This window comes from Protopterus annectens, chromosome 1.part0, assembly GCF_019279795.1.
Source record: "Protopterus annectens isolate FY-2018-M chromosome 1.part0, PAN1.0, whole genome shotgun sequence".
In the NCBI taxonomy this organism is placed as follows: Eukaryota; Metazoa; Chordata; order Ceratodontiformes; family Protopteridae; genus Protopterus; species Protopterus annectens.
The window spans coordinates 295,514,328-295,539,199 of NC_056725.1; the positions used below are offsets into that span (position 1 = coordinate 295,514,328).

The window sequence follows — 24,872 nt, forward strand, 5'->3', positions numbered from 1 at the left end:
CAGAGAAACCCTGACAGAGAGAATGAGAAACTGAGATCTCCTCTGAGTTTGAATTAGAAATCTGAGGAGAAAATCCTATATTTTGTCCCTTCATCCTCCTGTTCAGATTCAGAATTATGAATCTCTTCAGGAAAAGACGTGTCCCTCTTTCTCTTACCAGAAACCGGTTTATAAGTAGGATCAGTAGCCTGAATTAAACCCATATTACTCCTGTTCAAAGAAATCTGAGCAGCAGTAGATACATGTTTAGTTTTCTGTTCCTTTTTAATAGGAAAATGGGGCCAACAGTGTTATTAATGGCAGCTGTAGCTTCTCTAGCAATGGGCACAACATTCTGACAAAAGAGGGAAACCTTCCCTGTTTCCTCTCCCAAGACCAATAAGAGTGGCTCTCCCTTCCCCAACAGCCTCAGTAGACGTGGATAACCCCAGGTCCACAGTGGCTGAAGATGCTACACCAGAGTGATCAGTGCCACCCACCCATACCTCTCAACTGCACCGAATTACTCGGTTTTTACCATGTTTTGGGGTTCAAATAATGGGGTGCCACGATTCCCGATTTTTTAAAAAATATTGTTCTTTCGCGCTTTCGGAGCTGATGTCATCCCATGCGCGATGACGTCAGCTCCATCAGTCTATCGGAACTGAGCTCATTCAGCTCAAGGGCACACATTTCCGGCTGGCTGTGGAAATAACTATTTCTGGTACTGCCGTGCCGTGAACTGACGTGAACTGACGTAAGAATCAGACAGGTATTATTGTGTGTAACTGAAGTGCTTCTCTCGCAGACTTATGTGAGCTCGGTCAACTCGCTGCTTTTTTGTTAACTGAAGTCATTTGGTCATATTTGTTGAGCTCTTTCGCTAACTGAAGTTATTGTTAAGTTTCTCACTGCCGTTTCTTCTAACTGCTTTGGTCATATTTGTTGAGCGGACTGCTTGAAATGTTCTGTGTCTCTGTGGGAGGTTAGTGACTTTTTGAAAGTATTTCAAGAGGTTGGAAGAGGGATCAATCTGCTATTTTAATGAATTCTTTATGAATGTCATTAAGGTTTGGATTTAGTTTGAAGTCTATGATTTTCCCCATGGCTTTCATTCACTGTGATAATTTAGAGTAAAATCTTGGCATACTGGCTGGTCAGTAGGAGTAGGCTATTATTGTTGTTAGGGGATCTGGGACGGTGTTTGAGAGATGTTGTTTATTATGGAAGTGGGAAATGTTATGGCCTTTATCAAATCAAGAAATTGTGCCGGTCATGTGTAGGGGCTAGGGGAAGATGATTTTGTTATTTTTGAATTGTGCCACGTGTTGTTACTTTTCAGAATGGCTTAGGAATATGACGAAGAGAGTTTGATATGAAGGTTAGTGTATTTACATTCCTCGATGGCTTATTTGCATTTCTTTTCTAGCTCATAAAATATGTCCTGGTATTTAGAGCTGTTTGTTCATTACCATATTCTAATTTCTGCTGTTTAGTAGGGATTTTATTGATGTAATGCATGAGCATTGTGTCCATGTACCCTAATTTTAGTGAAGGTGAAGTGTTTATTTAACATCAGTATTATACCAGCTGAATTAAAGTACTGGAGAGTAACATTTGAATTTTGAGTTGTATTTGTGAGGTCAGTCAGCTTGCTTTTAGGTCAGAGATAATATCATCCTCTCTAGTTTTAGAAATTATTTTAAAGTTTAAAGTGTCATTGTGAAGGTGATCACTTATGCTGGGGAAGGTGGACAGATTTTATATACACTGAAATGTGGAGCTTGGTCTCCTGGGGTTGATAACTTCTTGGGTAAGGCTATTTTTGGCTGAAATGTTGATTTGTGGATGTTTTGATCCAAGTATATCCATGTTGAACTCTGCAGTGATGATGACTTTTTGTTGCTGCATAAGTTTAGTATACTGCTTAATGTTCCCTTGAAGAAACTTAATGGATTCTGTAGGCAGTGTATAGACTGACTGTATATATGGCTTATTATAGCATTTATTGAAATAAAGGCTGATATCCATTTGGCTGCATTTCAAGTAACGAGAGCTTTTGACTTAAGAAAGAAGATGAAAACTTGATTTTTTTTTAATGATCAGCATTGTTTCTCCACCAGTTTTAGGACTGGTAGTTATTTGAACCATAGTAAGGGGCAATTATTGTTTAATTATATTTTTGTTATTGCTGATGTATCAGCATTATGTGCTGTTGTCCATGCTTCAGGTAAGTCTGCTTTACGTTATAATGCTTCACACATCAGTTGTGGATATTTAAAGACTGCCAAAATGTATTTAGCTGCTGGTGGGGAACAGGTGTGTGTGTGTGTGTTAGCTGCTGGTGGGGAACTGGTGTGTGTGTGTGTGTTAGCTGCTGGTGGGGAACTGGTGTGTGTGTGTTAGCTGCTGGTGGGGAACTGGTGTGTGTGTGTTAGCTGCTGGTGGGGAATTGGTGTGTGTGTGTTAGCTGCTGGTGGGGAACTGATGTGTGTGTGCGTGTTAGCTGCTGGTGGGGAACTGGTGTGTGTGTGTGTTTGTGTGTTAGCTGCTGGTGGGAAACTGGTGTGTGTGTGTTAGCTGCTGGTGGGGAACTGGTGTGTGCGTGTGTGTGTGTGTGTGTGTGTGTGTGTGTGTGTGTGTGTGTGTGTGTGTGTGTGTGTGTGTGTGTGTTAGCTGCTGGTGGGGAACTGGTGTGTGTGTGTTAGCTGCTGGTGGGGAAAGTACAGTTTTGTACCTACCATAAATGTAGATGTTCGAGTGCTAATACAGCTGCAGTCATAACAGATGGGTTTTCCTGCCGTCAGGCAGGTCCTCGGTCGGCCGAATTCCAAAGTCTAGGTCCGGCGTCGGTTGTCGTCGCTTCTTCCCTGACGTCAGGGTGACAGGGGTATAAAAGAACCAGCCAACGCCATTTTCGTCAGGTGCCCCCAGAAGGAAGGCAATACATATATTTATGAAATAATGCAATACAGTATAATCAAAAAACATTAGTTGCAAGCAAATACACCATAAAAGAATACCCCAATCAGGTTGTATGAGGAAGTGTTAGCCATTAGGCCTGTTTCAGAGGGGAAGGAGGGAGGGAAACCTGGACTGCAGCTGTATTAGCACTCGAACATCTACATTTATGGTAGGTACAAAACTGTACTATGTTCATCGTGCATACAGCTGCAGTCATAACAGATGGGTACAATACCAAAGCTAAAAAAGGGGTGGTAGGCACTAGGTGGAACTAGGAGGAGCCAGGATGCCCTGCAAAACTGCAGTGGCAAAACTTGCTCTAGATTTGGAGTATAAAGGCAGGTGATAGTGCTTGGAGAAAGTATGCACAGAACTCCAAGTGGCAGCTTCCAAAATATCTTTGGTAGGAACCCCCCTGAGGAAAGCTGTAGAGGTAGCTGTGGCCCTTGTGGAGTGAGACCTGATGCCTGCAGGTACAGTTTTACCATGAAGAGAGTAACAAAAGCGTATGCAGTGGGCTATCCATTTTGAGACTGTCTGTTTGGAAATAGGCTTCCCTTGAGCCCCTGTAGCATAGGACACAAAGAGTTGCTCTGATTTTCTGAAAGGCTTTGTTCTGTCCAAATAATAACGTAGTTGTCTGTGAATGTCCAAGGAATGTAGTAGTCTCTCCCCTTTGTTTTGAGGATTGGGGTAAAAGGTAGGCAAGTGGATAGCCTGATTCAAGGCTACCCTGGATACTACCTTTGGCATAAAAGAAGGATTGGTTCGTAAGGAAACTCTATCCTGATAGAAAATGATGAAAGGCTGCACAGCCATATGGGCTTGTAGTTCCGAAACCCTGCGAGCTGAGGTGATAGCCAGCAGGAAGGCTGTTTTCCAGGACAAATATTGCAGTTCTGTTGAGGCAGCTGGCTCAAAAGAAGGCAAAGTCAGTTTCTCTAGAATGAAATTGAGATCCCAAGCAGGTACTGGTTGTTTACTTGGGGGTTTTATATTCTTAGCCCCTCTGAGGAACTGCCTTAAGAGTGGGTGAGAGAATAAAGGAGGATCAGTGTTGTATTCTGCAGAAATGGCTGAGGCATGGATTTTGATGGAAGAGAATGAAAGTCCACTGCTTAGCATCTCAGCTAGGTACTGTAATATTTGAGGTAAATTCAGTATTCCAGGATTCTGACCCTTTTTCTCATTCCAAGCACAAAACCGTTTCCATTTGGCGGAGTAAGCTTTTCTAGTAGAAGGTCTTCTGGCCTCCAAAATGACATCCTGCACCTCCTTGGAGAGTAGGGCCTGTTGTGAATTTAAGGAATCTTCCATGCGGCTAGATTGAGTGTTTTCAGCTGACTGTGAAGTTTTGAAGTTGTGCTGAGTCAGTAGAAGAGGCATTAGAGGCAGGATCCATGGTGGGGAATGCGTCAGGCTTTTCAGGAGTGGGTACCAGTGTTGTCTTGGCCAGTCTGGAGCAATGAGAATCATCTTTGGTCTGTCTGCTCTGGTTTTTAATAGAACTTTGGGCAGCAGAGGGAGAGGTGGAAAGGCATAAACTGTCATCGTTGCCCAACTGAAGGAGAGTGCGTCCACCTTCTAGGCCTGTGGATGAAAGGTCCTTGAGCAGAATTTTGCCAATTGGTGATTTCTGTGGGAGGCAAAGAGATCTATGTCTGGCCTTCCCCATGCTTGAGTTATCTTTGCGAAAACTTGAGGATGCAACTTCCATTCATGTGGATCTGTCATATTTCTGCTTAGGTTGTCTGCCAGTGTGTTTTCCTTGCCTGGCAGGTACTGTGCTTGAAGCTCGATTTGTAATTCTAGAGCCATGTTCCAAAGAGACATGGCTTGCCTGCATAGGGGGTATGAATGGGTACCTCCCTGTTTGTTTATGTACCACATTACTGGGGTGTTGTCCGTCCTTATCAATAGCTGACCTGGATGCAGTAGGTCTTTGAAAGCTATAATAGCATTTATTACTGCTAGCATTTCCTTCTGACTGATGTGTAGGTGCTTTTCTCTTTGGGACTATTTGCCCTGAATGCACCGATCTGTCATATGCGCCCCCCCCAGGCGTAGTCCGAGGCGTCTGTTGTGATGATTTGATTTGCTTGAGGCTTGCAGAATGGGAGACCTGTGTTTCTTTGGCATGCTTGAGCCCACCACAGAAATTCCTTTTGAAGACATGGAATTAGTGGTATTATTGTTTCCAAACTGTGGCTGTGTTGAGACCATAGGTTTTTTAGGTACCATTGAAGTTTCCTCATATGCAGCTTTGCACATGGGATTAGTAGGATGCAAGATGCCATGAATCCCAGAGCCTGCAGGATTTTCCTTGCAGTCAGCCTGGTGAAAGTTGCCAGTTTTCTGAAGTATTGAGTTAGTTGCCCTTGTTTCTCTGGTGTGAGGTAGGCCATCCATCTGGGTGTTTTTATCCAAGCTGGCACCCAGGAAAATTATTTTTTGAGAGGGTATTAGCCTTGATTTCTTTTTGTTGACTGTGTATCCCAGAGAATTCAACAACATTATTACAAATGCCAGATGTTTCATAAGTATGTGCTTGCTGTCCGCTTGGATCAGGCAGTCGTCCAGATATGGGTATATTTGTATCCCTTGAAGTCTGCAGTAGGCGATTACTGATGCCAGGCATTTCGTGAACACTCTGGGCGCAGTAGATAAGCCAAAGGGCAATGCAGAGAATTGATAATGTGTTGAACCTGCAAGAAATCTGAGGTATCTTCTGCAATCTTGTCTGATTGGGACATGCAGGTATGCCTCCTTAAGTCCAATGTTACCAGCCAAGACTCCTTGCCCAGCATGGGAAGAAGCTGCTGTAATGTGAGCATCTTGAATTTTGGCACGAGTAAAAATGTGTTTAGGATGGATAGGTCCAAAATAGGTCTCCAATCTTTGCCCTTCCTTGGTACCAGGAATAGTCTGGAATAAAAACCTTGACCCTATTCTTGTGCAGGTACCTCTTGAATAGCTTTCATGTCTATGAGATCTGAAATTTGCTTTTGTGCCTCTGCCCTTTGATTGTGTAGCAGGTTTGGCATGCCTCTCATTTTTGGAAGGGTGTGAAAGTGGAATCTGTAGCCTCTGTCTATAATGTCCAGGATCCATTTGTCTTTTGTGACAATATGCCAATTTTTCGAAAATAATGCCAGTTTTCCGCCTAAAGGTCCTGCCATTTGAGCCTTGCTTGGCATGCAAAGGGGAAAGTCATTGGTTCTGCTTTCTGAATGGCTGTGAACTGTCCTCACTACCTCTTTGGGTAGGTGCTTGCCATTGTCTGCCTCTAAACGATCCTTGAGATTGCCCTCTACCCCTCGGGTGCCTGTATCTACCTCTTTGGGGTCTGTCCGTGGCTGGAAAGGACCAATTTTTTGAAGGCCAATTTCTACTGAAACGTGGAGGTTGTACCTGTAGGAAATCTTTCACTGTTTGCACTGATTTTGCCTTTTCCTCCATTTTCTTTAATACCTCCTCAGCTTTAACGCCAAACAATACATCTTTTTGCAGGGGTGCATCCAGTAATTTTGCTTTGACATAATCTGGTAAGGTTTGCTCTTTGAGCCAAGCATGTCTACGTATGACTGATCCTGTAACAGCAGCTCTACATGAGGCCTCTAAAGCATCAAAACCACATTGCAAGGTATGTTTACCTACTTGTTCTGCACTATGTATCAAATCCTGCAACTCCTTTAAATCTGGTTGTTCAGGTTGTGACATTTTGCTTCTCAACTGTGATAACAGAAACTGTTGGTACTTTAACATATGGAACTGGCAGTTTAACGCCCTCATGGATAAGGTGGCCGAGGTGTATACCTTTTTCCCCCACCTTTCTAAAGCTCTGGAATCCCTCTCTGAAGGTAAAGGATTTTTAGCAGTGGAGGCCTTAATTCCCTTGGGGCCCTGTGAGATAGTTTCTGGGTCAGTCGCATGGCTTTTGTATAGGAATTGGTGTGAGTCAGGAACCTGGTAATACCTGTCAGGCTTGACTGGGGCTGGAGGTAAAGATTCTGGGTTAAGGCAGGACTCCGAATACACATCATCAAGGATATCTAAGACAGGGGGTATAGCCAGAGGCCTGTGCTGAGGGAGCAAGAGAAAATCCCTAAGCCTTTTCTTGGAGTCTGAGTACTCTTGACCTTCGCAGTGGAAGTGTTCCCTCAAGGTATGCAAGGTTTCCCCAAAAGAGTAATCCTCAGGGGGGGAGACAGAGGGAATGGACTCCTCTGCATCAGAATCTTCAAAAGGGGAGTATGAATGTTCCTGGTCATCGGAATGTTCTGAAATAATGGAAGCCTGGTCCGAGGAGGGGGATTCTTTCTCCACTCTGGGCCTTTTTTCCGGGGGGGGTTGAGAACCCCTGATAAGAGAAATTAAGTCTTCAGCCATTTTGAGCATCTGCATTTTAGGCATGGGGCCTTGAGAAGGGCCCTGTGGGGTTTGTTTTTTAGAATGCATGGCTGTCTTAGACTTAGTGAAAGCCTTGATGGAAAAAGAAGAGGAAGGCCTGAAGACACCTTGAGAGGAGGCAGACCTGTCTAAACTCTGAGTTTCACCGCCAAGAGTGGCTTCGGTATCTGTAGTCGGGGTGTGGGCTGAAGAGCCTGCGACCTCGGGTACAGAAGACACTGCCAATGAAGTGTCGTCGGTAGTCAGGGGCTGCGTAGGCATTTCGCTGAGAACCGGACCACCTGTAATCGGCTTTGGCGTGGTGTTGGTAGAGGCCGCGGACCTCATGTGTTGGTCCTTATCTTTGCGTCTTTTAGTCAAAACTGGAGTCGGAGTATCCAATGACATTATGTAGTTAAATTTTTGCCAAATGCCGATGCTTAATGGTGCGTTTGTTGAATGTAGCACAAAAACGGCAGGCCGAGACGTCGTGGTCTGGGCCTAAGCAAGGAATGCAGAGGGAATGAAAATCCTTATGCGGTATTTGCTTCCCACATGAAATACAATTATTAACTTTGTCTGACATCGGTCTGAGGCAAGAAAAGTTTCAACGGGTACTTAGCTTTCAAGAAGACTTCGGTTGCAGATATTCATAATCTCAGGAGCTGGCCGACCGGCACTTGCGAACTGCTTCTGCTTCGGGCACCGAGCGGCAAGAAAGACTGGAGAAAATGGCGTCGGCTGGTTCTTTTATACCCCTGTCGCACTGACGTCAGGGAAGAAGCGACGACAACCGACGCTGGACCTAGACTTTGGAATTCGGCCGACCGAGGACCCGCCTGATGGCAGGAAAACCCATCTGTTATGACTGCAGCTGTATGCACGATGAACATCTGGTGTGTGTGTGTTAGCTGCTGGTGGGGAACTGGTGTGTGTGTTAGCTGCTGGTGGGGAACTGGTGTGTGTGTTAGCTGCTGGTGGGGAACTGGTGTGTGTGTATTAGCTGCTGGTGGGGAACTGGTGTGTGTGTTAGCTGCTGGTGGGGAACTGGTGTGTGTGTGTGTGTTAGCTGCTGGTGGGGAACTGGTGTGTGTATGTGTGTGTGTGTGTGTGTCAGCTGCTGGTGGGGAACTGGTGTGTGTGTGTGTGTGTGTGTGTCAGCTGCTGGTGGGGAACTGGTGTGTGTGTGTGTGTGTGTGTGTGTGTGTGTGTGTGTGTGTGTGTGTGTGTGTCAGCTGCAGGTGGGGAACTGGTGTGTGTGTGTCAGCTGCAGGTGGGGAACTGGTGTGTGTGTGTCAGCTGCTGGTGGGGAACTGGTATGTGTGCGTCAGCTGCTGGTGGGGAAATGGTGTATAAGATCAGTATTTGAAAGTTGTCCTTATATTGGGGCTGTATTCCCCCATTACTGGCTTTGTCCAGGATTTTTGTGCTAAGAGGTTGAGAGCTAAGGTGAGAAGTGAGAATTGAATTCACTAAATGATGGTCATTTAAGTTTCAGTCTTCCTGTCTTTCTGGGAACTGCTGATTTGGCATTGTGGTATGTTGCTCTGACTGTAGTGCACATCCTGGGTTCAAGACTTGGCAGTGAAATACATGGTGGTAACACACTTTATTCTAGCAACTTTCCAAAATTATACAAGCAATGCTTAAAATGTGTCCCTGTTTTTTGACCTTTTGTCCCCCCCCCCCAAAAAAAAAATGAAATTGAACATAAGTGCGAGAAGCTGTGTAAGATGCCCATGGCTTACACTACTGTCATGCTCTCTCGCTCACTCTCTCTCTCTCTCTCTCTATATATATATATATATATAGTCTGTTCTTCAGTTTGCGTTTGAAAGTTGGTAACCCACAATTCCATTGGAGTGGGTGGGGTTATTTAATTATGTATGCAAATTGTATGTTAATCAGCATACAGATTTGTACCTGTTTTTCATGGGCCTTGTCCAGATTTTTGATGTTTCCAGGTTGAGAGGTATACACCCACCTGTGGTTGAATCAAATTGCTAGCCTGCTGTGTTGGCAAAGGCTATTTACTTACTTTTTTCTTTTTGTGTCTGGAAGAAGGACAACCATGGGTTGAACAGTTTGTTCCCTGAACAAGCCGAAAATGGTACTGCTTAACAGGGAAAACAAGCAGCAAAAGCCAATAAAAATGTAAAGCCTTTAAAAGTCTTTTTTTTTTCTAGAAAAACAGAGTAATAAGTACTTCAAAACACTTAGCTAGTCGCCAAAAGTTAAATAAACACAGCTTCTCCACAGAAAAAAAATGTTTTTAAATACTTTAAACAACTTTTAAACTGACTGGAAAAAATAGTGCTCTCATTTAAAAGTACAACAGAGTCTCATGGCAGCCCATTAAAACACATGCTCCTAGCTTTAAAATCACTTTCCTGATCAGGAAGTTTTATCAAACAAAGCAATTTTTTAAAATGAAAGCTTTTTCCCCCAAAGGGAACTTACCTGTCCAGAAAAGGAACAGCATAAGCTGACCATCTATCCCCAAAAGTCTCAAAGGAATGCACGCTTCATCATCTGGAAAGCTCTGAAGGGCTTGGTGCTGTCTTTTTATTCAGATCAGCTTGAGCTGACTGACTGATGGTTTGGGCGTGTGGAAGGTGCTCTGAAGCTTCGGAAGCTGGTTGGCTGTTATATCTTTGGCAGGATATAATCTATATAGCCAAGGCTACTGCAGCAGTGATGAGTATCATGAACATCATTTAATTACATGCAGATATCACTGTCAGTGTCAATGGTATGAACAAAAGCTTTGCAATTATGGGTCCCACTCAAAAGACTGGAAGCATCCTAGACAAGCAAACTACGAATACCATCTGCTGCAGATAAAATTACATCTTTGACAATACAAAAAATGAGAATGTAGTGATCCAAGAATACATAAGAATGAAGCCACTAGATCTGTTCTACAGTGTAAAACTGTCATATATATATATATATATATATATATATATATATATATATATATATATATATTACCAGTCACTGAGGAACTATCTGTTTAAAGCTGAATTTCTAAATGAAAAAAAGGCAACAATTACAATCAGCCAACTGTGAAAAACAGGTAAATTCAAAGTTTCATTACCAAGAGGCTGAAAGAATTTGGACTTCAATCAGTGTACATCTCCCCCTACTACCTAATATTGACTGGACGTGGAACAATTACCTGTAAATGACGCCATGATGGTGAAGGAACATTAAAGCTGATGTGACTTCTGCAGCATAGAATCGTGACCGAGCTTCATCAAACTTTCTTGAGCGTTGAATTTGAAACATCAGATCTCCTCCATTTACATATTCCATGACAAAAAAGAGGCGGTCCTGTAAAGAGTTAGGGGAAAAACAAAACATCATCAGTTTTCTTTCAAAATTATTTAAAAAAAACTGCTTTACATAAACCTTCATTATACACACACATATCTATATATCTATACCTGTATATCTATCTATATATATATATTTATTTTATTTATTTATTTTTATTTAACATTTGTTGACCGGGAATGTCCGACTAGGTTCCATAGAGCCTGTTTTCAGTGGAGGCCCGGGGAGAAATGCTCCAGATGCATGTCTTTGGAATGTGGGAGGAAACCGGAGTACCCGGAGGAAACCCACGCGAACACAGGGAGAACATGCAAACTCCACACAGAAGGCAACCCAGCCAAGAATCGAACCGGAGAACCTCTTGCTGTGAGGTGACAATGTTAACCACTGCACCACTGTGCCGCCCACATATATATTTAGATAGATACAGATGTAGATATATATATATATATATATATATATTTGCATGTGTGTGTATGTATACTGGAAGCGAAAGACAATGTCAACCCAAATCAATGGTCTACAGAAAGAAAAACAAACCACTGAATTAAAAACAAAAATAAGCAAACAAGAAAAGAAAAAAATGTGGCCAAAGGGGGAAAAATATACATGCCATCCTGTAATACAATATTCGCAAGAAATTCAGGTCATTTAGCATTTTAAAGACATACAGAATGTAGAACACAAGAGAAATTGAAAAGGGAATGATTTTACTGGTTTGATTAGCATTGTTTCTTATTGAGTAAGCTACAGTTTGGGGAAACATGTTTACCAGCATATACTTAGAATGTGACATTGGTCATCTGATATTAAGAATCCTTATAAAGCTGACTTACATTATATGATACGTACTATGGTGTGAAATCTCTTGGTAACACCAATACTGGTGCAGGAATCTCTGCAAATTTTGTAGGAATGTGACCCACTGCTTTCCCAGCATCAGAGGAAAACATGTAACTTGCTGAACCACTAACACTGCCAGAACTGTTCACTGATACCAGCTTTCTGATCTGATCAGCTATGACGAACTACCTGCAAATGGCTGAGACAGCTATTCTCAAAAAAAAGGCAAAAGATAATTCCAAGATTACACAACAGAGAGACAGAGAGAGGAAACAGCTACAATAGTGGAAAACAGGTTATTTCCCAAACTCCTTTGCGGTAAGACCTCAAAATAAATAAAAAGATATAACAGAGTCCCAGTTACAAACTGATGGAAACAATCAGCAAGACAGCTCCTTTGACAACTGGGACTCAACATGTAGGATGTAGATAAATGGTCCTACTGGAAAGCATTTCATCGCCATATACCTTTATGTTTACATAATTTGTTGTGTGCATATCTCTAAGTGTGAGTATGTAAACATACACATATGTATATGGAATACTGCATATTTAAGGAAATAAGTTAAGGTAACTGATTTTCCCTTCTTTTTCATTTATTACACAAACTAGATGGGGTATGGGAGGTATTTCCTGCATAACTGCACATCGCTGTTCCTAGCAAGATTGTTCTTTGCACTATGAGAGTGTGAGTCAAAGGCAAAACTTTTACAGAGGTAGGAAGGCTCCACCACATAACGGTATAATAGTCCTGCTGGGTATCACCACGTGCAAATGTAGCAGTCCAGTCACATGGCTAATATACAGCATGACAGAAATTGTGCAATTGAGCAATTCAAAGGGAAACATTACTGCTCTATTTAGGAGCAAAGCGATGGGAATGCACACTCCTCCGGATTCTGTATGCCTTGCACAGCATGCAGGATCAGTGCAGGAGCTCTAGCAGGCAATATGTCTGCCGTGTGATCCAGGAACTGCCTGCAGGGGCGTGCATGAGCGCTCCTGCACTAGTCCTGCACGGACTAAGCCTCTGTATGCAAATCACCCCATTTGCAGGAGAAATCCATGCAAATGACATGAATTTGTGATCCACGAAGCTTGCAACCAGTCGTGCAGGACTAGTGCAATCTGCAGAACTGTACTCTGTTAGTAACGGAGTACATTTCTGCAAAATAAAAAAATGGAGCCGTGACAGCTACAAATAAAGGCTGCATATCAGTCAGGAAGCATGCCAATGGCCAAGTATAAGGCCATTGGCATTGCAAACAACATAAAAAATAAAAAAAATCAACTTTTATTTTTTTTAGCTGATCTCGGCTGTTTAAGCGTAGGGCAGCAGCGTGCAAATGGGATCGGGGGGATAACAAAAGAACCTAAAATAAGCATTCTAACTAAAATCACTATTCTGCCATGCAAGTCAATGGCAGGCAGAAGACAACATGGCCAGTGAGTAGTGGTTGCTAAGGGGGGAGGCTCAGTGTGAGACATGTAACTATGCATTAGCAATCAATCCTATGTAAATGAGGGGAATGATAGTGAATCCCAGTTTTCCCCAGCATGCTAGTTAGGTCCCAACAGTGTAAGAGTAGAAATAACTTGGTGCAAGCCTAGGAGTTAGCTGACATCACAGGGGGTGTGTGTCAGGCATACTGTAAGCAGATTGGAGCCCTGTGGCTCAGGTTTGCTCCTAGCTAAGCACAGCTAAGCAAGGGGGTGTGTCTGACTCTGCCTAGCACTCTGTACATTGCCTAAGTGGGTGTGTGCACCACACACCGCGTTTTAAAGGAAGAAATAAAAAGTTAAACCAGGAAACAGCAGCTCTGTGCACATTTGAGCACTCTGTTTGAGTGGCGCCGAGTGCCCCTGGGCTAAAACAGGAAGGCAATGGGAAGGGAAAACAGCAATAGGAAGGTAATCTAAGAGAACTAGCATAGCTGGCAGGTGAAATGTATCAGAATCAGCCAATTACACAGGCAGCAGATCAGCCCAGCCCAGTACACTACTATAAACTATGCAAACACCTTCCCCTCTAGTTTTTCCCACACTCTACACCACTGGTGTAAACAAGCAGGGAACTTTTAACACTGACAACAGCAAAATGACAGGGGCTGCAATAGCTATCATACAACATAGGTGACTGTGAGGGATGTCCCCATTGGCAAATCTCTGGTACAGTTACGTCAGATGCCAGATGTGGGAATTGTGATAACTTCCAGGGCAGCCAGCACACACATTCATTATTATGCCCTGGGAATCACACACGACCTGGCAGTTGATGGAGGGGAAGCCCTTGCAGTTGATGTAGACCCTACCCCACTGTTTTTTGGTTTAACTTTTTATTTCTTCCTTTAAAACGCGGTGTGGAAGAGGCTGAGGGAGGTGAGGATGTGAGTGCTGTCGACCAACCCACAGTGAAGAGACGGAGAAGTGTGTACAGAGCCAGGGTAACCTACCAGGGGCTACATGAGCTGGAGATAGTGGAGTGGACGGGACCTCCTACAGCAAATTGTTGAGCTGTGCCAGCCACGCCTCATACACAGAACTAATAGAGGGGAACCCATCCCATTGGATACCAAGGTATGTGTAGGCCTAAGAATACTAGCTAAAGGTACCTTCCAAAAGCGAACTGGGGATATGATGGAGATCTCACAGGCATCAGCATCCAGGGTACTCCACCAGTTCCTGGATGACATGTCAGCACATGTCGGTGAACACATATATTTCCCTAACACCCGTGAGGCGTTGGCCAGCAATATGCAACTGTTCCACCAAAAAGCAGAATACCCTGAGGTAGTGGGTGCTATAGACTGCACACACATATACATCAAAGCACCACCAGGTGTGTGGGGTAGGGTCTACATCAACCGCAAGGGCTTCCCCTCCATCAACTGCCAGGTCATGTGCGATTCCCAGGGCAAAATAATGAATGTGTGTGCTGGCTGCCCTGGAAGTTATCACAATCCCCACATCTGGCATCTGACGTAACTGTACCAGAGATTTGCCAATGGGGACATCCCTCACAGTCACCTAGTGGGGGATGCTGGATAAGCACTGGAGCCGTGGCTAATGACACCCATCAGAAATGCACACACACCCGAACAAGAACTCCATAATGAGGCACACGCACAGACAAGAATTATTGTAGAGCATGTGTTTGGGATGCTCAAGTCACAGTTCCGGTGCCTGGACACATCCAGTGGAGCCTTGCAGTACTCACCAGCTACATGTACCCAAATTGTCCTTGTATGTGCCATGCTACACAATATGATCCTGCGGAAACAGCTGCAGCATGAACAGCATGGGGCAGGGCCACACAGCCCCCCACCATTGCCAAGGCCTGCAAAGGCACACAGTGACTTGGAGGAAGAGCAACCTGAGCCTGCCCAAGTAGGCAGAAGGAGGCATGCCCAGTATGCCCTGGCCTTGGCAAAGAGGCAACGCATAGCACATACAGTGACACAGGAGGGACCCAGGGAATAACACCTCTCTCTCTGACTCTCACATACAGTAAAAGGGATGCCAAACATGACACTACCTGTGCTCAACCATGTGCAGGGAGTGTACTATGTGTATCCAACATAGGCAGCCCTGCAGCACCACCCTCAATACTGGGACACCCACAAAGTAAGTGACTCACACATGCCAGTCAGGGGGGTTCACATACCCAACAACAGTCACAGCCAGCAGGACAGGTGTAGACAAACACAAACAAAGGCTGTGCTATGGCCACTGAATAATGCCTATGGGTAACCTCCCCAGGCCTACACAGACATACTACAGCAGGTCAGGCAGTGGGACGTTAGTTCTGAAGGGTAGGAAGTCAGAAACTAATATGTAGGTAAATCAAAGCTAAGATCTGTAGTACACTGGTATGCTTCTAGTCAGCATGATAGGTAAGAAAACAGAATGAAATGGAGTAACTGACATACCAGTACAGTCATAGCAAATGTGTACAAGTGTCAGGTGTGCCCCCCTATCCTACTTAGAAATGTAGTAACAGTCAGGTGTGCACCCCCAATCCTGTGTAGAAATAGTCAAGTGTGCCCCCCCATCCAAAGCAGAAATGTAGTAACAGTCAGGTGCCTCCCCCAATCCTATGTAGAAATGGTCAGGTGTGCCCCCCCCCCCATCCTATGTAGAAATGTAGTAACAATCAATGCTAAATGATCAATGGATACCCTGCAGAAACAGTATGCTACCTGTAGGTGTACAACACAAAGGTCAGCACTGCAGTACAAACTATTTGGACTCTATCTAAACATTCAATACAAATGGGCATACAGGGCATGCTCACACACTTAGAGAAATGAAGGCAATGTCAGTCAACAACATACTGAAAGGTCATACTGGGCATGTTCACACACTTAAACACATAAAGGCCATGTCTGCAAACACCAGTGGAACAGACATATCTGGCAGTCACAGATGTTAGTGCAGCCACTCCTCAGTATGCACCACACATGCTTTGCACACACAGTGGATAGGAATACAGACATATATCTAAGGACAACACACTATAATAAGCTAAAGGTAGACGTACACAGATGTGTGGAAGAGGGTGACTGTGACAAGGAGCCATCCAGGCCTGTCCTACCCAGCACACAGTCAAAGGTCCACAACCACATGAGGTTCAGATGTCACTCACTGTAAGTACTAGCCACCGGTATCTGTCAGCACTACAGACTACATGGTGAACGTGCTAGCTGTGCAACATGATTGTACAAGGAAGTAGTCATCTAGCAGCTCTATACACGTACCTGTGAAATCTGTGTGTGTGCCTGCATGTGGTGAGTCAACCTCTAGATGAATGGGTTATGGCCCATGCACACACACACTGCTCTCCCCATAGCCCCTACTATGACAAGCCTGCTGAGGTCATTCACTGTGAAATATACCTTTGGGAGAGTTGTAGCCTAGTAATCTCAGTGGCGCATCCCATAACTGCGTACTGCTGTAGTGTGATAAACTAGTTAGACAGGAGTTCCAATCCCAGACATGGCAACAGAGTGTGTGTGTGTGTGTGTGTGTGTGTGTGTGTGTGTGTGTGTGTGTGTGTGTGTGTGTGTTTGTGTGTCTGTCTGTGTAGAGAGGAATGCTTTTTAGGGTAGTCACACTCCCTACAATTCAAATGCTCTACTTTGGCAAGGCTGCTGATGTCATCCACCTAGAAATACACCTCTGGGAAAGTTGTAGCCCAGTAATCTCTGTCACGCGTGCTATAACTGCATACTGCTGTAGTGTGATAAAATAGGTAGGAGTTCTAATCCCTGACTTGGCAAGTGTGTGTGTGTGTGTCTGTCCGACTCTGTGCACAGAGCAATGCTTTTTAGGGTAGTCACCTCGTGGTGTCCAGCAGAGTTCCTAGAGCAGCAGAGACCAGAAAAGACAAACTTTCCAGATTCTAAGTATTTTTTTCTGCATTTTCGACTTTTTAAGCCTTTCGATTGCTATTTCTGCCTGTTTTATTCTGCTATTACCTGTTTTTACTGTTTTAATAGCTTGAATTGTTTGTTGCACTTGCTTGTTTAAGTTTTGCTTAAAAGTTAAACAACAGGCTAATACACTCAAGTGTACTAGCTTTTGATAGCAATTAGTTGAAAAACACAGCATTTATTGTATTTTCTGCCTATCTGAAAAAAAACTTGAAAAACAAAAAGAATACTCTTGTTTTCCATACTTTCCTAATAGTTTGTTCCAGTGATCAGATTTGCTGATCCCTGGGCTTTGTCTTGGTTCCTGTGTTTCTCCATTTTCCTTGTTTGGTCAAGGGGTAGTTTCTTTACTCACTATTGGGAGTAGGGAGTACTGAGCTGCCTGTTTGTCCTCAGAGGAGTGGTTTAAGGCAGTAACTTGTAGTTTATTGGCCATTTTGGGTCATTTCCTGTCTTTTCCAGCCCCTGCTATAAAGCACGCTTTAGCGCGCATTAGCGATTTAGCGGAGTTGCCACTGTTGCACACTAGGGCAGCGCCGGTTAAGCAGGTTTAAACTATTCGGCTACCTAAAGTCCACTCTTCAAATTTTCCTTGAAACTACCTTCCTCGAACTATACTACTGATCTAATCAGCGTATCCTATAACTAAAAAGATCATCTCTACTTGACTCTAAGTAGACTATTATCTATCTGTTAAACCTAGCACTTGCTCCTACAGTACTTATTACCTTGATACGGCACTCTTATAGATAGCACCCCAAAAAGGCAAACCCCATTTCTTGGTCACCCACGTCCCCGGAATCTCTTTTAAAGTTTCTTTGTCTAGTCCTTCTAGCATGTCGAGGGATCAGTTGCTAGTGTCCTCTCCTGCTCAGCTGGTGAACCTGGGAATATTGAGGCAATGTTACAATTGCCTCATGTACACAGACAACCCTCTCCTCCTCCCACAAAACACAAATACATGCGAGAGATGCAACTATACGGCCAAACTGGAGGCTGAGCTCTCTCAACATAGGACTGGCAAGACCAGTCAGGAGGAAAAGGTTACCACACACACTATAGACCCAGTCTCACATAGTACCATCACAACCTCAAATCATACACATAAACACAAAAAGACATACTCGGAGGCTCTGATCAAAAATCTACCAAAACAGCAGAGGCCACCAAAGCAGACACCCAAACAACCACCACCTCAGAACACAACACCTGCAACACATAGACCTCACAGTCAAAGTGTCAAACAGTCACAGCCCTTAAGGCCAAACACAATGCCAGACACACTAGTCATTGGTGACTCCATAGTCAGACACACTGACGTCCCGCTCACCAGACTGAGTAAGGAGAAGGTCACAGTAAGTTGCCTGTTGGGCGCTAGAATCCGCCACATAACGCAAGCACTCAGGTCTCTCAACAGCAGGTACAAATACGACTCAGTCATAGTCCACGCTGGTGTAAACGACCTGAGATGTACCTCCTTGGACTACATGAAAAGAGACATTGAAGAGCTCTCTGATTATGTAGCCCAGGCAAGTATGACCCTGACCTTGAGCAGTATCATACCCTCACCAAGAATGATGCCACAATACAGAGATAAGATGATCAGCTTTAACAATTGGCTTAAACTCTGGTGTCATTCAAAGGGGATCCAATGTCTGTCTGCCTGGGATGACATGCTGGACAAGCCACGCTGCTTCGCAAGGGACGGCTTGCACCTGTCACCCCTGGGATTCCGGATATTGGCAAAGGCTCTTGCCACCCCATAGTGCCTTTTTAGGCAAGGCTCAAATTCTAAACCTACCACCCTAGAACACAAAAAGGAAAAAACTAAGGGTAATGCTGCTCAATGCCAGAAGTCTAAATCTCAAAATGCACGCACTCGAGGCCCTTCTCAGTATGGAGAACATCGATGTCTGTGCTGTGACAGAAACCTGGTTCAAGGCTCCTGAGAGCACCCCAGCACTATCGGGTTTTACCTCATATCATGCGTTCCGGCCCCAAAATCCGGACAATACCAAGAAAGGAGGGGGGGTATCCATATTCATCAAGGACACCCACACCTCAAGACTGGTGGCAACGCACGATGCATCGGAGACCATCCATGTGCAATTAACCATAGGCAAGACTGCTCTGCAAATTGTAGCATGTTACAGGCCACCCTCACAAACTCAGGAACCTCACATGGCCTTCCTGAAAACACTAGAGGGGATAAATGTATCACCAAACACCATCATACTAGGTGACTTCAATTACCCTAATATAGACTGGGAACACTACTCAAGCCCAAACACCCTAGCCCAAAAGTTCCTGGAATTCATAAACTCAAATGCCATGGAACAACTAGTCACCATCCCCACAAGAGGAGAAAACATACTTGATCTCATCATCACGAACATGGGAGCACAATGTTCAACACCGAAGTATACCCCTCACTGGTGAGATCAGATCACAAACTAATCTCGCTGGAGGTCCTCATCCCACCCCACCTAAAATAAAAAGACCACAGTAAAGAACTTCTCGAAAGCCGACTTCACACTTCTAAAGACTAGTGTGGTCTCCTTTAAGGCCCCGAGCGTGGAAAACAGTACTCAAGCCGCTGAATCACTTACAAATGCCTTCTACCAGCACCTGCAGGACTGCATGGATAAGGCAATCCCAAGCAAAACAAAGACTCTTTGTACCAAAGGCAAGCGTCCAGTCTGGTGGACCCCAGCCATAAACAAACTTTACAACAAAAGGAGAAAGCTACTACAAGATAGAGCAAAATCCTTAAAAGGTAAGACACCCTTGATCACTATAAGTAAAAAACTAAGAGCTCTCATAAAATCATCCAAAGCAAATTTTGAGAGAAAAATAGCTAAAGACTCAAAAGACAATCATAAGGCCTTCTTTAGCTATGTTAGAAACCTGGGAGGAAACTCCCAGATATGTTCAGAACTAGTTCAAAATGATGTGAAGATTACTGATCCTACAGACATTGCCAACATACTGGCTGACAGGTTCAGTGCAAACTTCTTCCTCCCCAAAAGGAGAGATATCTATACCAAGCGATTGCAGCCCCCAAACATCTCCAACGCCCAAGTGAGAACTGCTCTCTCCAAAGCAAAACACACAGCATCCATGGGACCTGATGGTGTCCCAGGCTGTGTGCTCCATGAACTCAATGAGGAATTAAACCCACAGCTAGGACAGCTGTTTAATCATAGTCTTACCTCTGGATACGCACTCCAGGAGTGGCGCACTGCAACTGTGGTCCCACTTCACAAAGGCGGTGCCTCCACCGACCCTGGAAATTACCGCCCATTAGCTTGACAAGCCTTATCTGCAAAGCCATGGAGAGGATCATAATGGACCTCATAAATAAAGACATAGGGAATTTGCAGACTTTGGATCCATCCCAGTTTGGCTTTGTCAAAGGCAGATCATGCCCTCTAAACTTGGTTGACTTTTCAAACAGTCACCAAAGCCATTGATGAGGGAAAGGCAGTCCATACAGCCTACCTTGATCTGGCGAAGGCCTTCGATACAATACCCCACTCGGGTATCATTGAAAAACTCATCAGCTTAAATGTTAACCCATACATCACAAGATGGGTTGCAAACTGGCTGAGTGACAGAACCCACAGGGTCAGAGTTGCTGGCGCCAAGTCAGACTCAAAGCCTGTCACAAGTGGTGTACCACAGGGCTCAGTCCTGGGCCCACTCTTGTTTGGCATCTACTTTTCAAGTACAAGCAAACACAGGAGGGTTATGGCTGACAAAGTTTGCAGATGACTGCAAACTGGGCACCATAGTAGAAAACACATCTGACACAGATATCCTTCAGAAGGGTCTCACAGAAATGGATAACTGGTGCCAGAGCCATGGCCTAAAGTTAAATGCCAAAAATGCATAGTCATACCCTTCGGAAAAACAAGGTTACCCCTAGCTACCAAATAGGTGGCAATCCACTGAGCACAGAAGAAGTTATCAGGGACCTGGGGACCCAGGTTGATAGTAGTCTGTCATTCGACACCCATGTAGCTAAAGTAGTTAGGAAGACCTTCTACATTGCCCACCTTATCATGAAGGGATTCTCATCTAGATCAAGGGAGGTCATAGTCTCCCTATACTCATCACTCATCAGACCAATGATTGAGTACAATGCCCCATTCGAATGTATCTGACCCGACACTTGCAGCAGCTGGAGAGGCCACAAAAGTTCCTCACCAAAAGGATAAAGGGTCTCAAACATCTGTCCTATGCTGCCCGACTGAAAGAACTCCAGCTCTATTCAGTCGCTACCGCTTGCTCAGAGGTGACCTTTGCCTAACATACAAGGCCATGTCAAACCCAGATTTGATGAATATGCTTCACCTCAAAAATCTAGATCCGTCAGAGCCACAAGGGGAGACTTAAACCTCGACACGGCTATTAATAGGACGTGCTGGAGGGATAGATTCATCACCCAAAGACTCCCTATGCTGTGGAACAAAATCCCGGTATATGTGAGGCAGAGCACCTCGCTGGCCTTGTTCAAGAGAAATCTTGACCAATGGATGGGAGATCGCAGATATACCCCAGGGATTACCTCAGTGTCACTGCTCGACAGAGGCACAGCAAAATAATGGGTATAGTTCCCCATACTAAAGGGGTGGCGTAAGCCACAAAACTATGGGCTAGGCTTGTAAATGCCCTCGGGCAGATAGCCTAGTATGAACCTATGAACACACCCTACAATTTAAAGGCTCTACTTTGGAAAGCCTGCTGATGTCATCCACCAAGAAATACACCTCTGGGAGGGTTGTAGCCCAGTAATCTCCGTACCATTTCCTATAACTGCGTACTGCTGTAGTGTGATAAATTAGTTAGGTAGGAGTTCTAATCCCAGACTTGGCAATTGTGTGTGTGTGTGTGTGTGTGTGTGTGTGTGTGTGTGTGTGTGTGTGTGTGTGTTTAGACAGCAATGCATTTTAGGCTAGTCACACTCACTGCAATTCAAATGCCCTACTTTGGCAATCCTGCTGATGTCATTCACTGTGAAATACACCTTTGGTGAAGGGGCACTCCAGAAATCTCCATGGTGCATCCTATAACAGCATAATGCTGTAGTGTTATATAAAACTTTGGTAGGGGTTCTATCCCCACACATGGCAGTTGTGGATGTTTTGTGTGTGTTTCTATGTTTGTGTAGGGAACAATGCATTTTAGGCTAGTCACACTCACTACAATTCAAATGCCCTACTTTGGCAATCCTGCTGATGTCATTCACTGTGAAATACACCTTTGGGGAAGGGGCACTCCAGTAATCATCATGGTGCGTCCTATAACAGCATCATGCTGTAGTGTGATATAGAACTCTGGTAGGGGGTTCTATCCCTACACATGGCAGTTGTGGATGTTTTGTGTGTGTTTCGATGTTTGTGTAGGGAGCAATGCATTTTAGGCTAGTCACACTCACTACAATTCAAATGCCCTACTTTGGCAATCCTGCTGATGTCATTCACTGTGAAATACACCTTTGGAGAAGGAGAACTCCAGTAATCTCCATGGCGCGTCCTATAACTGTGTAGTGCTATAGTGTAATATACTAATTGGGTAGGAGTTTTAATCCCAGACATGACAGCTGTGTGTGTGTGTGTGTGTGTGTGTGTGTGTGTGTGTGTGTGTGTGTGTGTGTGTGTGTTTGTAATTCGTATCCTGTGTGGCAGTGGTTGTGAGTGTGTAACAACTGGACTCAATGTGGAATGGGTTTTGCAAACTTCTTATATGGTGGGCCAAGTATATGTCACAATGTACGCCATACAGGGATAACAGATGTGAAATACCCAAGAGGCTGGGGTGCAAATCCATACCCCTAAATGTAACATCAATGCCAGGTGAACAACATTAGCAACCCTTGTATTACCCAGGGTACACTCTCAACCAATGTCTCACACACACACACACACACACACACACACACACACACACACACACACACACACACACACACACACACACACACACACACTTGTCTAGACAACAGCCACTATGTTGGTAGTACCCTGCATATTGCCCACTGATAGTAACCATGGTGTGATTGCAGTGGGCTACAGAGGGCATGGCACCCTGTTCATCAGTCCAATAGACATATACATGCTGACAGTGCACCTCCCCCATGTTCCCCACTGGACGCCTGCAACACCTGTGGTGCCATCAAATGTGACCCACAAAGGATATAACATGCCTGAAACACAAGCCCTGTATGGACAAATGCCACTGACACCAGGGAATACCAGTATCGTACTATCAATGTAGGTGCAGGGCAAACCTGCTGTTCATGAACAGTTCCCGCCACATGAGGCCAGGACTGGCACATCTGATGATAACGATCTGTGTACACAACATGGGCCAGACACCCCAGGTACAGTTCCACATGTCACTGTACATACATGTGGGAGGTGTGCACATCCCACACACTGTCCATATTATGGACTAAGGAACACATACATGGCAAGCAATGCACAGTGTTGGCCACATGCAATAGTCACCCAGGTGACTGGATGGTGAATACAACACCCACCTGCGTGGGCAACTCCAGACACTACACTCCTGAGCCACAATGCAGACCATTGTCATGTGGCTTGATGCCAAGGTATACCCATCACCTAGCCTTGTGCAGCCATCTGGCACCGTCAACCACAACACACCCATGAAGCAGTGCACACATGCATGTCAGTACTGGCAACCATGTCTGTGTGTGTGGTGTATGATGCATATGACCACATTCATACTCACTACAACCCCCACTGGCATACTGAAGCATGCTGTCTGATGTCATAGGTTCATAGGTTGGTACTAGGCTATCGGCCCTAGGACCTATACAAGCCTAGCCATAACAATTCCCTGGCTATTTCTTCCCACACTATTTACTTCCCTGGACTCCTGTCTAGCAGGGCAACTGATGTGATCCCCGGGGTGAATTTCCTTTCTCCCATCCAATTGTCAAGGTTCATTTTGAAGAGGGCCAAGGAGGCGCTCGGCTTGACATGTATGGGCAGTCTATTCCAGAGTCTGGGGAGAATCTGGGTCAAGAACCTATCCCTCCAGCATGTTTTGTTTATTGTGATGACAAGGTTTAGACCCCTGGAGCATGTGGCTTTGAGGGATTGGGATTTCTTTAAGTGTAGCATGTCCAACAGCTCTGGGTTTCACATGGCCTTGTATGTTAAGCAGAGATCGCCTCTGAGTAGACGATATGCTACAGAGTATAGCTGGAGTTTTTAAGGTGGTCAGCATAGGGCATCTGCTTTAGGCCTGTGATTCTTTTAGTGACGTATTTCTGCGGCCTTTCCAGTTGTTGCAGATGTCTTGAGAGGTACAGACCAAATGGGGTGTTGTATTCTAAAATGGGTCTAATGAGGGATGAGTACAGTGGGACAATGACCTCCTTTTTTCTGGATGAAAAGCCCTTAGTGATGAGGTGTGCCACATAGAAGGATTTCCTGACTGTTGTGGCAATGTGGTTATTGAAGGTGAGACCACTGTCCACCTGTGTCCCTAGGTCTCTTATCACACTTTCGGTGTTTAGTGTACTGCCACCTATGTGGTAATTCATGGGTTAATGTTTTTCCCCAATGTGGATAACTATAAATTTCTTGGCAATGAGCTTGAGCCCATGGCTCTAGCACTAAGCATATGTTTCTGTAAGGCCCTTTTGTAGAGTATCCACATCATTTGGGGATTCAATAATGCCTCCCAGTTTGCAGCCATCTGGAAACTTTGTTAGTCAGAGTCACTTAGTGTTGGCCTGTACTTCACAGAAGTAGAAGCCAAACAAGAGCGACCCCAAGACTGAACCCTGAGGTACTCCACTTGTCACTTGTCTGGAGCTGGATTTGGAGTCAGCTACTTTTACAGTGTGGGTTCTGTCAGTAAGCTAGTTGGCAACCCATCGAGTGACGT

General features: G+C 44.6%; 1 protein-coding gene across 1 annotated transcript in view; it reads right to left on the reverse strand.

The window, feature by feature from the left end:
- PRKCE (protein kinase C epsilon) overlaps nucleotides 1–24,872 on the reverse strand; it is a 3,007,622-nt gene that overhangs the window by 531,583 nt on the left and 2,451,167 nt on the right. Inside the window, exon 11 of the mRNA XM_044059920.1 lies at nucleotides 10,514–10,668. Within this exon, the coding sequence (XP_043915855.1) occupies nucleotides 10,514–10,668 (155 nt within the window). The remainder of the gene's footprint in view (nucleotides 1–10,513; nucleotides 10,669–24,872) is intronic.